Genomic DNA, 14,663 nt, shown 5'->3' with positions numbered 1-14,663 from the left:
CCTTGGCTCCCAGAACCGCATCTAGCAAAATGATCACTTTAAAACTCACAGGTTCTCAATCATTAACAGTTACTCTGATTCAGCATTAATAAACTGAATCTATTAAGCTAGTCTCTACTCACCTTGATGGGGTACATTTTCTACTTCTTTAGATCTCAAGTATTAGCTTAGTCTTAATGTATATCTTTAAAAGGACAGGATGTAAAAGAAGACTGTACTACTATTCGGGTGCAAAGGGCTTCACCCCAGGGGTCATGCTCACCTGGTAAGCCAGTGGCTAATATCAGGCCGATGGGCTCCCTGCACCCCTGTCTGGTTCAAGGACCGCAGTAGCCGGCAGCAGATCAGCACCAGCCACGGACTTGCCAGCACTGTCCACCATTTGCAGCTTCCTTGTGCTTCAGAAAGGGAGACCCGTTTACCTGCTCTGTCAGGCGCAGGAGTGCTGTAGCTTGTGCTGTCCTGCGGAGAGCAGGCAAGGATGTCCACACATCCTTGTTCCACCTGGAAGTGACGGTGAGGTTCATATTCATCTCCCAGAAAGCAACTCCTACAGCTTTCCTGGATCAGAGCCAGGCACAGAGTATTAACAAGGAAATACCACGTTTGGTGCTCTTCCTCCACAAAGCTGCTGGCTCCCAGGCTCAGAACATGGCCCACTGTGCCCAGGAGGAGGAGGAGGTTCACCTCTGACCACCCTGAGCTGGGAAGAGCTGCATTCTGTTAGAAGGAAATGCAGTATGTTAGGGATAATCTGAACATGTGTGTATTTCACCCTGCATGTACTAACATCCCTTGCTCAGAGTGAAAAGGCCTCACGATAGACACTTGCTGTCTTCCCACCTAACTCAAACTGCCCACTGGGGAGGAAACCCAATGTACTGGAGACATGGCCTCTCTTCTTGCAGCACAGCCTAAAGGAAGTCAAGATGTTCTTACGCTAACCAGGAGGACATGGGCTTAGCATGTCAGTCAGCTGTCCTCACCCAGGACTGTAAGTCCCAAGCTCAGTGTCAGAGACTGAAAGCAGATCCTCAATGCAGTGATCAAACCCAAGAATTGCCCAGCCATCATGTTCCACGTATGATAGCAATTTCCCTAGGACTACATAGTTTCCACTACAAAAAGCTGGCAACAGAACATCTCTTAAGTTATGTTATGGTTTAGATATGAAATACTTCCTCACCAAAGAGGGAAACTCTTTGTAATGAGCTTGCCACCCTCCCCCTCCCCCCACTGAATGGTGATTAGAATAAGCAGGAACAACTCTTCCATCTCCTTCCTTTCCTCTCACTGCTCCTTGGCTGCCATGAAGATGCCGCTCTTTTCAGCTACGCCTTTCCTCCACCTGCCTCCACACAGGCAATCATGGAGCCCCCAGACATGGACTGACATTTTTGAAACTGCAAGCTGAGGTAAATCTTTCTTCCTTAAATTGTTGATATCAGGCATTTTGTCACAGTGATGAAAGACTGACCAACACAAACTTAAAAACAGCCCAAGGGCTAATGAGATGGCTTGGCAGGCATAGGCACTTGCTGCCAAACTTGATGGCCTGAGTCCTATTCTCAGGACTCACAGGTGGAAGGAGAGAACTGACTCTCACTCTCCTTTGACCTCCACATGTGCACCATCTCCCACACACACACATGCACACACATACACGCCTGTACACACATACACATCACCTCAATATAAAAAAGTTCTCGTCGCTTACTGTTCTGGTAACTGTTAACTATGTATAACAAGACACCTAGAGAAAGACCATGAACCCAGAAAGACCCTAAGGAGACAAACATAGACAGAGACACATGACAGGGGATCTGTAAAGGCCTGTGAGAGGAAAGGGGACAGGAGGACAGAGTATACTGGGGGCAGCTGGAGTGACCACACGGGGTTTCTAAACCCCAGGCTCTGGACACTGTGGACTCCACTGCAACCAAATACCTCTTTTACACTGCGCCATCACACTGTGCCATTGCCATCACCTACCTAATGAACAAAGGCTGCCAGAGACTAGCAATTTCACAGAAAAATGGAAGCCTTGAGGAGGAAGCTTTGTGAGGCACAACAGACCAACAGGGCTCAAGCTTCCTTGGCAAGCTCCTGAGTTCAGGGTCCATCAGCCGCAGGGCAGAGACCCTTTCTACGACTCAGTCCGCACGTTCCCTGTCTTCTACATCCAGAGCCCTATTCTCACCTCTGCCCCCATCCAGCTCTTTTCAGCTGAAGTTAAAAACTGTGACCTGACTGCACACCAGAATATCACAGACAAAGATGCCCAGAAGCCCGGGAAGGGCCTGCTTAGGTCTTTCTCCTGCAATCTACTTGGTGTGTGGTCTTTCCAGGGTGCCTTCAGCACTACAATGCTGGTACACACAAGATTTAAATCAATTTCTTATTAATGAAAGATTGGCTGGCAAAATAAAACTAAAGCCCACCCACAAGGACCACATTATATACCAAGGAAACAGCCATACCTTCGTCAGCAGTGTGCTGTCAATGACCATCCTGATAAGAGCAGACAAAATTGCACAGAGCAGCGCAGAAATAAGGAGCATCACGCTCGCTGCTGCCAGCCAGGGGAGGCTGCAGAGGTAGCACGAGCTCTCAGACGAGGTGCACACCAGCACATGAATGGCAGAAAGAACCAAGAATATCAAATAAAAGAGCAGAGAAAACACAGGAGACAACAGAGGAACATCCAGCTCAGCTTTTCTGCACAGCACATGTGGTGTGCTCAGGAGGAAGAGGGTGAGAACCTGAAAGAGAGGACCCAGGGTGTCTGAAAGGCCCGGCATAGGGAAGTCCACTCAAAATGAGACCAACCTGTCTTAACCTATTGCTCACACACAAACAACTCAACAAAATGACCCAAGGGAAAATTAAATTTTTTTGCTTGCCAAAATTGTATAGCTTGACTTATACTTTTATCTTTCACAGCAAGGCTGAATGAAGCCATTTGACACGTCCTCGCACCCTCTTAAATCTGGATGTACAATGGAAGAACTAAAGAACATGCCTATTTTCTGTTTTATACCAATGTTCTTCTTTTTAGACAGAGTCTCGTTGTAGCCCAGGTTGGCATGAATTAGCCATCCTCCTTTCTTAGTAGCCTGATTTTGGGAATTACATATACCACCAGGCCCAGCAGCAATGATACATAAATTTAAAAGCATCATGTTTTGGCTGAGTTGCAAAACCAATTTAAGCATTTGTACCTCCAGAACCACGACAGTCCCTACCACCATGGAGTACATGTCGTAGTGGGCCACTTGTGTGCTCAGAGACAGACTCAGGGTCTTCAGGGCGCCCAGGTACTGCCTGAGCACTTTGGTTCCCAGGCCAAGCAGAATGTCTGAATGGTTTTCTTCCAAATGCAGTTTGACCCAGTTCCCATGCAACCTTTCTGCCATTTTAAATTGCTCAAATCCAGGATCTATCAGACAAAAAGATTATACATATTTATAACTTTAGCACATTCACTTATTCCTGGCACATTTTTAAGAACTGATACCTAAAATGAAGGTAATCATTCCCAGGCAGGAAGAGTCAGCAACAACTCAGTAATACTGTGGCAGCTGATGATATATATCCATCTACTGTCAACACACCTAGAACCTGGGTACTCAGTATACATTGCACAGGCAGAAATAAACATCCACTGCTGCTCAGACATTTTTTCTGTAGAGGAATTTTAATCCAGCAACATGACTATTCTGGCTGGAATACAGACATGCCTTTAATCCCAGAAGACAGAGGCAAGCAGATCTCTGAGTTCAAGGTCAGCCTGGTATAGACCTGTGAGGGCGTGCCAGTGACAGATGTGTTAGGCTGTGACAGACTGGACATAGCACAGCAAATCAGCTGCAATGTAACTCAAGTGGTGCATGCAGGTCTCACAGAGACGCCTCCTATCATTCCTTCTGGCTTAGAAAGAGCCCCACTATCTTCAGATAGGACAAAATCATCTGCTTACCCACAGTCCACCTTTCTGCTCCTCTATTGCCCTCACCTCTGATGGCATGTCTGAACTCATCTCCTATACCGTCCGACCCTCAAAGCTCCCTCCTAACTCTAAGGCTAGGCTCATCTTAGGATAACAACCCATCTATGCTTCTATGTCAGTCTTCTCCTAGGGTTCTGGTTACCGTCAGCCATCTACCACAATACTTTTATTCTCTTTACCCTGAAAGATTCCGTGACAATACAGATCTGGTACCAGCCAATGCTTTATCTCCAGGGTTTTTTTGGTTGTTTGGTGTGTGTGTGTGTGTGTGTGTTTGGGTTTTAAGATGAGGCTTCTCTAACAGTCCTGGTTGTCCTCGAACTTGGTAGACCAGATCTATAGAGCAGGCTGGCCCTGAATCCATAGAGATCTGCTTGCCTCTGGAGTGCTGGGATTAAAGGCGTGCACCACCACAACTGGCCAGTGTCCCTTGTTCATAAACAAAAACTTGGTAAATATTTGTTGAATGAATAAATGTATGGAAGATTTCAAATAGCTTAATTATATTCATGGGTGTTGTTAGTAACGACAATTAAGGGTCTAAGAAAACTGGACATAACATTCATAATTAGAGCAACAACTACAAAGTGCTCCATTGCAAATCACTGACTGGAAAACCCACAAAGACCTGAGAGAAGCTGGAAGTAGCAATCCCTCACCTTTTTCATACGCTGGTACATTTTCTTGCAACAGTTTGCTAAGCTGTAATGTGTTTAAATGCAAAAACCTCAGCTGTTCTCTCATGGGTTTTCCTTCTATAACTGGGAGTAAGAGGCTGCCGACACTGTCTTTAGGAATCGGCAAACCAAGTCCTATTGCGAGTGTCGCAGCCAAGTCAGTCTGCTGCACGTGCTTTGGATGTCGAATATCCCCTAGAGAAAAAAAAACCAAAAATCAGAGACAAAAACAAAAAACATTTTAAGCAATAGATTTTTACAAGGAAGAACATAGAAGTTATTCTTGATTTTGATCAACTACAACTAATACAAGTCAAAAAAACCATGTCTTCAAGCCACTCAAAGTAGATTCACACAGAAACCACCTCCTTGATTTTTATGTCAATAAACTTATCAAGTGCCGCCTTCCCTTAAGTGGCTTATAATACACTGGACAGAGAGTCTAATTCAAAAAATGCAGCTATTGTGATTGTAGCATTGGGCATGGAAGTGACAAATAGCCACAGAGAGGCCAAGAGATGGTCACTTGGGAGCTGCCAAGTCAACAAGAGTTCGGATTAGCAGGATATTCTCTAAGGAAAGCAGGACAAGGCTGGGTTCAGCTGGGCAGGCACGACCAGTGACCAGGACACCTAAGATTCTGCTTATCCAGATAATGCCTCCAAGCTTGCAGTAGCTGTCTGCCCTACCAGCTCCTTAGAAGAAGAAAGGCTGTGGTGTTCAGGTGCTGGGTTCAGGGCCTTGGTATACAAAACAACCTTGGATGAAAAGTAACCTGGCTATCTCCTCGGTAAAGAATATGACCCCACCCCACCCCACTCCACCCCAGAAGCATCAGGACAGGTTTACGGAGCTTACTGGGTCTCCAGGAAGTCCTTCCAGATGGCTCTGCTCAAAGCTTCTTAGATACACAAATGTGAGTGTGTATCTTTAATTGCATTAATTGCATTACTTTAATTGCAGTAATTTTTGGTTGTACAGACATTTGATTTGGTCATATTTACATTCTGGACAAACTCGCTACTTCAACATTGTTGCTTATTATCTTCCAGTACTTAAGGCTACTATTTTCTTACATTGTTTTGAGCTGAAAAGCAAACATAACACAAAGCAAACAGCACAAATGTACTTTGATGCCGTCAGATACTCTTCTAAAACTGAGTGTGTCCACTGTGGGATAACATATGTGTATTCCATGTGATGCTCTGCCTCTACCAAATGCTAACTCTAACCAGGATTTTAAGCTCAGATGGAAGAAGGCAGATGCCAGATCTAAGGAAGTGTTTTCATAGTTCTGAATGAGAGCTGGAAGTAGCAATGCAAACTCAAGATTACCTTATTTTAAAAGATTTCCTTGTTCTGTCCAGAAACCTAATTGGAACCCAGCATAAGTCCACACTTCTCGCTCTGAGATAGGACATTCTACCTGAAGGATCAGGGCACCTGGAGAAGCCGACTGAGCCCTGAGAAGGACACAGACATGGCAGCTGGGAACACTGCTCAGAGGGCAAGAGAGGAATCGGAGACCATTGGGGTCTTGTCTAAAGGGCTTGAGAATTAATATGAAGATGCTCCCATTAGCCAAATATATGAAAAAAAAAAAAAGATTAGTAGCTATAAAGAATAGAAACTATTCAATAGGCTTAAAAGTATGAATTCACAATTTTACTAAAAAGTGAAAAAGTTTAATTGGCCTAGTTAAAGGATAATACTGAAGTCACTAATTTCATTTGAAACCAGTGTTACATGAGAAGAATAACTTTGTCTCTCTTATACAAATAGTATCACTGGGAAATCCAAAGTATACAGGGGCATTTTCTTTATAAAATTATTCCTGTTGATCTACTTTTAAAGTTAATATCCAATGTACTGATGTTGGGAGTTGGTGCCTTTTGTCAGGTATCAGCTCATGAGCCCTAGAACCACTAGAGAACGGCCTGTTGGAAGGAGTCTCATCCTCCTGCCCTTTCATCCTCTGTCACATGAGGATACAATGTTCCTTCCTTCCAGGGTACAGTAATTAGGGCATCACCTTGGAAGAAGGGACAAACCTCACCAGATCCTGATACTCAGACTTCCCAGGCAGCAGACAACAGGAGATCAATTCCTTTTCTTTATAAATTATCAAGTCCCTAGGATTCTGTTATAATAGCACAAGTAGACTAAAGTAATAGCTAAGTAATATTTTAAAAATTATAGAAATAAACACAACTCTTTGCAAACTCCTAGCTGGTGACTACTAATATCACAATGAAGTCCAGTGTTATGGTTTGGAATAATAATAAAAAAAAAAAAAGTCCTGCTGAAAGGCTCATGAATTTGCATCCTTGGTACTCAGCAGGCAGCACCATTTGGAGAAATTGTGGAAACTTTAGGATGTGGGGCCTAGGTGACCGAAGTAGGTCATGGGGTCCTTGGGTGTATGCTATCCTGGGCTGGGTTCTTCAGACTCTGCTTCCTGTCTGCTGTGACATCAAAAGCTATCTTCCACCATATATTCCTGCTACCACAATGTCTTCCACAAGTGCTTAGGACCAAGCAACAACTGGATGCTCTGAAGCTATAACGTGTTTGAGCACGGCAATGCAAAAATAACCAGTACAGCTAAACAATGTCTTTCTGCTAGAAACAGCCACACACAGATCAAACTAAACCAGAGCAACCCAAACCAAACCCAACCAGGCTGAACTTCATGCTCTGAGGCTGCTTGACTATTTGGGTAAGAGGAGATTCACAGGATAACAGAAAAGCGTCATCATATAATACAGACCACCTGGCAGCACCAGCAGGCTGACGCAGGAACAGAGAGGAGAGAGGTCAGGTACATTACAGAGGAGACTTGGGGCAGGGTCCAGATCACAGAGGGCTGCATGGGCAATTTAATTTGTTTTCAGTAAATCAATTAGTAAATTAAAAGAGTTGGGAGCCTACAAGTTAACAGAGGCCTAAGAAACACACTAGTACATCACAATGTTTGGATCTTATTTATACCTAACAAATTAAGACAAATAAAGAGATAGACATTGGAAATCTGAACATTTTTTTTTTTATATTAAGGAACTGACACTTCTGAAATGTAGTCAGGATCACGTGGAGCAAATGCTTACTCAGGGTTCTGAGGTCCCCAGGTAACAAGCAAAATGAGTGTGTACAGATGGACCAAGACAAGCTAGAGCCGGATAGTGACCACTGAACTTGGGGGAACTTACACTGTCTATATTCGGTAGGTCCGAAATTTCTCACAGTAAAGAATCCTTTGAGCTGGGCATGGTGGCACACATCTTTAATCTCAGCACTCAGGAGGCAGGTGAACCTCTGTGAGTTCGAGGACAGCCTATTCTACAAAGTAAGTCCAGGACAGCCAGGCTTTGTTACACAGACAAACCCTGGGGGGGGGGGGGTTGAAGAGGTTAGAATGTTCGGGTCTGGGATCTACATTAGTTTAGAAAGTGAGATAGGTAACCAGCATCATTGCTTACCAAGTTACCGGGCATACTAGCAACATTAACATCACATACTGAGTGTCCTGTCTTTGTCTCATTAATGTGAGATGCCACTGTTATTAATAAAGCTTTTATGTTGGAATCTATTTTTAACCTCTTTATTTTTTTTTTATTTTTTTTCTTTTTTTTTTTATTTTATTTTTATCAGTTACATTTTATTAACTCTGTATCCCAGCCGTGTCCCGATCCCTCATTCCCTCCCAGTCCCTCCCTCCCTCCCTCATCTCCACCGTGCCCCTTTCCAAGTCCACTGATGGGGGGACCTCCTCCCCATTCATCTGATCCTGTTTTATCAGGTATCTTCAGGACTGGCTGCAAAGCCCTCCTCTGTGGCCTAACAGGACTGCTCCTCCCTTCGGGGGTGGGGAGACCAAAGAGCCAGTCATTGAGTTCCTGTTAGAAATAGTCCCTGTTCCCCTCACTTTGGGAAACCAATTGGTTACTGAGCTACCACAGGCTACATCTGAGTGGAGGTTCTAGGTTATATCCATACATGGTCCTTGGTTGAATGTCAGTCTCAGAAAAGACCCTGTGCCCAGATATATTTGGTCCTTGTGGAGCTCCTATCCTTTCCCCATCAGACTAACTCCCCTTCTTTCTTATGATTCCCTGTACTCTGCCAAAGGTTTGGTCATGAGTCTTTGCTTTGAACACACTGCTAGTTAGAGTCTTTCAGATGCGCTCAGTAGACTCCTGTCATACGTTCAATGCACATCCCATCTGTCTTTCTAAATGAGGATTGATCATCTTACCCCATGTCTGCTCAATTGATTATCTTTTTTAGGTGTATAGATTTCATTATGTTTATCATATCTTATAGGTCTATATAAGTGAGTATATCCCATGTTTGTCTTTCTCCTTCTGGGATATTTCACTCAGAATGATCTTTTCTAGATCCCACCATTTGCCTGCAAATTTCATGATTTCCTCCTTTTTGATTGCTGAGTAGTATTCCATTGTATAAAAATACCACAATTTCTGTACCCATTCCACCGTTGATGGACATCTGGGTTGTTTCCAGGTTCTGGCTATTACAAATAGAGCTGCTATAAACATGGTTGAGCAAGTGTCCTTTTTGTGTACTTGAACAAACTTTGGGTATATACCTAGCAGTGGTATAGCTGGGTCTGGAGGAAGCACTATTCCTATTTGTCTTAGAAAGCGCCAGATAGCTTTCCAGAGTGGTTGTACCAGTTTACATTCCTACCAGCAGTGGAGGAGGGTTCCCCTTTCTCCACAACCTCTCCAGCATGTGTTATCGCTTGAGTTTTTCATCTTGGCCATTCTGATGGGTGTAAGGTGATATCTCAGGGTCGTTTTGATTTGCATTTCCCTGATGGCTAATGAGGATGAGCATTTCTTTAAGTGTTTTTCTGCCATTCGATATTCCTCTGTTGAGAATTCTCTGTTTAGCTCTGTTCCCCATTTTTTAATTGGATTACTTGGTTTGCTGCTTTTCAGCTTCTTTAGTTCTTTGTATATACTGGATATTAGTCCTCTGTCAGATAAAGGGTTAGTGAAGATTCTTTCCCAATCTGTAGGCAGTCTAACCTCTTTATTTTATTCATTGATGGGCCTGACAAGTTTTGCCAGCACAAGCTGTTTTAATAACTATAATTTTGTAATGTGAACATAAGAGACAAAGGTCTTTATCTACAGGCATTTCAGAGAACTATTCTCAGTTTTTCCACGACTTTTATACATTTCCATCAGGCCCACGACACCCCTACTTCACCCATCTTTTAAACTTTTAATAAACAAATACTAATGAAAAAAGTGTCAGGCACCATTTTAGGTTTGAAAGATAAAACAGCAAGTTTATGAAACAGGCCAAGGCCTTCCTAGTCGGTGAGTCAGCTGACCAACACACCTGCTCTGCCCTTACGAAGGTCCAGGAGGAGGACATTATTCTTCCCTTTCCCCTGGAGTGACCATACCTATGCTTCCCACTGGGGCCCGCAGACTCAGGATAGGCAGCAGCAGGCTGAGAGGCAGTCTATGAAATCACATGGCAGATAATCCAAACTTCATAAAAAACAACAGCCACCATTTACAGTCTAGAATTATCTAAGTTTATTTATCAAATGAAGAAACATTCATCATGAAAACCTACTGAACTTTTGTAAGAACTTTAAGAGTCTGTGGCACATGAATGATAACCCCCTTTCTCCAACCCACCCACAAGCTCCAAGAGACAGCAACTCCACAGGAGGTCAGCCAGGAATGTAGCCCCATCACTCAGCCCATGTACAATGAAGTGAGAGCCTGCCCTCTCCCAGGTAGAAAGAGACCATCGCTCATCTGTTTTGCCTCAGAAACAAAGGAACAATCAGGTGCAGGAGTGGGGCTTCCGGGCTTGGGGACAGCAAAAAAGGCAGGCGCACACAGGGCACCAGAAAGGGGGCAACCAGTGGTCCTGCCCAGCTGCACAGCAGGAGAACTCTAAGGACACAATAGCAGCTTCATATCCTGGTGGTAACCAACAGCTTTTGAATTACACTGAAGGCCCAATCAACAGCACGGAAATCAAGCTTGGTAGTACAAAGCCAACAAATTCCCAGGACTAGCGGGGCCATGGATTTTTGAGAACTTAATACCTCCACTTTACCAAAGCAGTGTAATTCCTAATTGCATCTAAGTATTTATCCTTATACCCACAGACAAGAGTAACTCTCACCACTCCTCAAAGAAACTTCCCTCTGTATCAGATGGAGACTATTTCAGAAAACTGGAACTAGTCAAAATGCAGAGAGCAAGTGATCACGGGGTGTCCAGCCACAACATAATTCCTGAACCTAAGGCTCAGGAAACATTTCCATAGATGAGGCAGAAAGACCTTACGATCCAGAGGATCAGAAAAGCTGCTATAATACTGTGTCTCCTGAAAGGACATGGAGCCTTCACCCATGAAGTAAAATATCAATAGACATGCTAGCAAGGAAGGGGCAGATTTCACAGCCTCTGCAGACAAAGAACTACTGGACACTAAGGAATGTTCACAGTAGAGAAATAGTCCTCTCCAGGGACGGGGCCCCTAACTGGCTATCCAGGAGCAAGTAGTCAGCCTTCAAATTACATAGATACATGTAACACTAAACAGACTACCAGCTGTCTGTGTATACTTAAGGACATGCACAATTGTGTGTGTGTGTGTGTGTGTGTGTGTGTGTGTAAAACAATGTGTGTGTGTGTGTGTGTGTGTGTGTGTGTGTGTGTGTGTGTGTGTAAAAGAACAGTGAAGAAAAAGTGGAGGAAGAAAGGCTTGCAGCTGTGAAGGGACTAAGCCAGCCGGGTGAGTCAGGCGCAGGATAGCGGGGATTCTGTTTGACTAAGAAAGAGGGCCACACCTGGCACACTGTGCTTTCTCCGGACCCGACTCTGGCTGTTCATGCAGTTTTAAACAGTGAGCAAGTTTTAAAATATTTAAATATTAGCTGCTGGCAATAAGTTAGAGCTGGGCAGTGGTGGCACACGCCTTTAATCCCAGCACTCATGAGGCAGAGGCAGGAGATCTGTGAGTTTGAGGCCAGCCTGGTCTGTGGAGTGAGTGAGTTCCAGGTCAGCCAGGGCTGTGTATATCTGTGAACACAATGGACACAATGCGTGCCAAGGCAGAAGACAACCTGTAAGTGATCTTTCTCCCTTCACTGGGGGTTCCAGAGATGGAATTCAACTAGTCATGCTTGGCCTAAAGTGCCCCACCCAGTGAGCCATCTCGCCAGCCTAAGGCAAAATTTGAATAGTTCCATACCTAAATAGTAATATTTCTACAATAGAATTCTTACCAAAAAGAGTATTTCTATTTTGAGAATCAGGGCAAAGACTCTAAACTGTAAATCCTGATTGCCTATTACCCCTTTAATCTTTATTTCACATTGTTTGGGATAACTTAGGCCAGAACATAGTTTTAAACGGTAATCATTGTTAGTTCTCACCAGGTTTCCTTTCAAATGCAGAGCTGATTAAGATCAGAGGTGTGCTTACTTCCTCTGTGGAGGAGGCCCCATGGCTCCCTGTCTCAGACATTCCATGGTCACCACAGAGAACCAGCAAACTGGGTAAAAGACTCTCTCTCTCCTGTAAGGCAAAGGAGACCCTGTCATCTGTACTTGTCTTGCAAAAACATATTGTGGTCTTGCCAAGGAAACAACTGTAGAACTTCACTTTCATCCACCTTAGAGGATTAAGGCTCAGCCAGGTGTGGTGGTGCACACCTGTGATCCCAGCACTCAGGAGGCAGAAAGAAGCAGGTGGATCTCTGTGAGTTCGAGGCCAGCCTGGTCTACAAAATGAGTCCAGGACAGCCAAGGCTCCACAGAGAAACCGAGTCTTGGAAAAACAAAAACAAAAACTATTAAATCTCTTCCATTGAGCTTACTCATATAAAAAGGTAGAGCCAAATCATACCACAAGTGAATCAAGAACAATGCATAGCTCACAGAATACATAAGGGTTGTGTTTATGACCTCTGACACCAAGGTATTTGTCATTTCCAAACTGTGGGCACATGACTCCTCCTGCCTCAATCTCCTGTCAAGAAAGAAACTAATGTGTTTATTTTACAGGACTGTTTAAGGGTAAAGTGCATAGCATCCAGGGAAGTACGAGGCAGGTCACGGGGCTTCTCTGCCCAGAGCTCCAGCCATTTCTTTTGTCTGCTCCAGAGGTACTGCATAGGCTCCCTCTACCTGATATACAGCCACACCGATAGCAAGTACCTGTCCCTCTCTCCCTTCAAGTCTCTGCTCAAACAGAACATTCTTCTAGGACTGTCCTGAACACACCATTTAAAAGTGCAGCCTCTCATTAGTACAGGGACACTGGTCCCTCCTGCCCGAGTTTTCCTTTGACACATTTATACAGTTTACTATACTTCTCATGTTTCTTTCCTTTCCTTTCTACAAATAGTAGAATCCTTACAACAGCAGTCTAGAGGGTCCCTATGGCAGAAGCATCACTGGCTGGCAGACAATGGGGCACAGTGCCCTCTCAGTCATTTTCATTCACTTTAGGAAATACTGGCAATACAAAATTCGATGCAATGCATCACAGTAAGTCTTACCTTCGACAACAGAGAAGTGTGAATCTTCATCAGGACACTGTCCATTTCGCTGAGTTTATGACCAATCAGGGGGCTGTTGGGCCCCGAAATGTGGCCAATGTGATCCAGTCCTAGATAGTGAAGGATTAACACATCCCAGTCTCCTCTTTTTAACACTTTATCCAAATGTCTTGTGACATTATTATCCACCTTCAAGGGGAGGGGGAGAAGTACATATAAACAGTGCATCTAATTTTTCCTGGATCATCAGGAGTTAATCTTAGGTAACTCATGGAAATCAAAAAACAAAAACCAAAATCAAACAAAACCCCTGAACACATTAAAAAATGTAGTCGACTAAGCTCTTATTCCTATTCTTTTTAATGTCTCTAGTTTGGGAACCAACATATTACACAGATCATTTAAATTAGCAAAGGCTATTCTGGCATTTACCCCCACCCCCTGGGATCATTGTTGGTCTGAACTAAAGCTGAATAAAGCTAAAAAGGCCCCAAGAAGACATGGGGTAATAAAGGTAAAGAGGCGGCCGACCAAGACAGCACAGTACACTCAGGGATGAGTAACAGTCCTATGCTAAGGTTATTCTCGGAAGGGACAGAACAACATTTATAATCTCTCCCATTTCCGAAGCAAACATGATGGAGATGTGAGCAAGTAAACAGAGCCTGCCTGGCCAGTAGCCTGCTTAGCCTTGAGTCTTCAGTGAGCCTACTTTCCTCCCACTAAAACACGTACCACAAAGAAAAGTGTTTCTACCTAATGTCATACATAATGTTCAAAACTTTGTCACTATTGAAAATTTACACTGTACCTGCCCTGGTAAATTGTGGAAAGGGTTTATCACTCTAGAAACGGTATCAATGAGACTACAGACACTCAAAGACTGGCCTCTAGTGCTATACAGATAACATGTGTGTATTATCTCTTTTGCTTCAGTCCCAGCCTTCACATACCTGGTTCTAATCCCCAGATTTCTTTTACAGAAGCCTATACTCCAGGCACAGGCACATACCTCTTAGGATAAGATTCTACAGAACTCACTGCAAGCCTTCATAGTGAGGGTATTTCTCCCTGTAGATTCCAACAGTTAGAGAATCGCAGGTAGGCTCTGGACTCTAACTCTGTTGCTTTTCTTTTTGCTCATGTAGAAGGTCCTCACTCCTTCAATGATATAGCTCCCCTGCTGTGCACGCCTCCTCATCTTCTGTGTCCTCAATGTCTGTAAAACTATTTGCATTTTGGGCCTACATACCTTGGCTCATACCTGTACCAGGATTTATGCTACCACTTACAACTGATTGTGTGAATGAATGATTTTTATAATCTTGTTAAACCACTCTATAAATTAAGAAATACTACACAAGAAATAGCATCACCTCTAAAGGGAAAATAGTAGTATCAGACTCTAGCTA

General features: G+C 43.8%; 1 protein-coding gene across 2 annotated transcripts in view; it reads right to left on the bottom strand.

The window, feature by feature from the left end:
• Pigg (phosphatidylinositol glycan anchor biosynthesis class G) overlaps positions 1–14,663 on the bottom strand; it is a 30,492-nt gene that overhangs the window by 10,690 nt on the left and 5,139 nt on the right. For both annotated transcript variants that reach the window (XR_009591003.1, XM_021645620.2), the window contains exons 4-9: positions 13,252–13,440; positions 12,125–12,266; positions 4,669–4,881; positions 3,222–3,439; positions 2,481–2,762; positions 263–720 (exon numbers count right to left, since the gene is read on the bottom strand). Coding sequence is in view for 1 of the 2 variants with exons in the window: in XM_021645620.2 (XP_021501295.2) it covers positions 263–720; positions 2,481–2,762; positions 3,222–3,439; positions 4,669–4,881; positions 12,125–12,266; positions 13,252–13,440 (1,502 nt within the window). In the remaining variant the exon portion in view is untranslated. The remainder of the gene's footprint in view (positions 1–262; positions 721–2,480; positions 2,763–3,221; positions 3,440–4,668; positions 4,882–12,124; positions 12,267–13,251; positions 13,441–14,663) is intronic.

Source organism: Meriones unguiculatus, chromosome 3, assembly GCF_030254825.1.
Source record: "Meriones unguiculatus strain TT.TT164.6M chromosome 3, Bangor_MerUng_6.1, whole genome shotgun sequence".
Classification (NCBI taxonomy): domain Eukaryota; kingdom Metazoa; phylum Chordata; class Mammalia; order Rodentia; family Muridae; genus Meriones; species Meriones unguiculatus.
The sequence above is the reverse complement of the archived record's forward strand: the minus strand, read 5'-3'. Positions and strand labels throughout refer to the sequence as shown.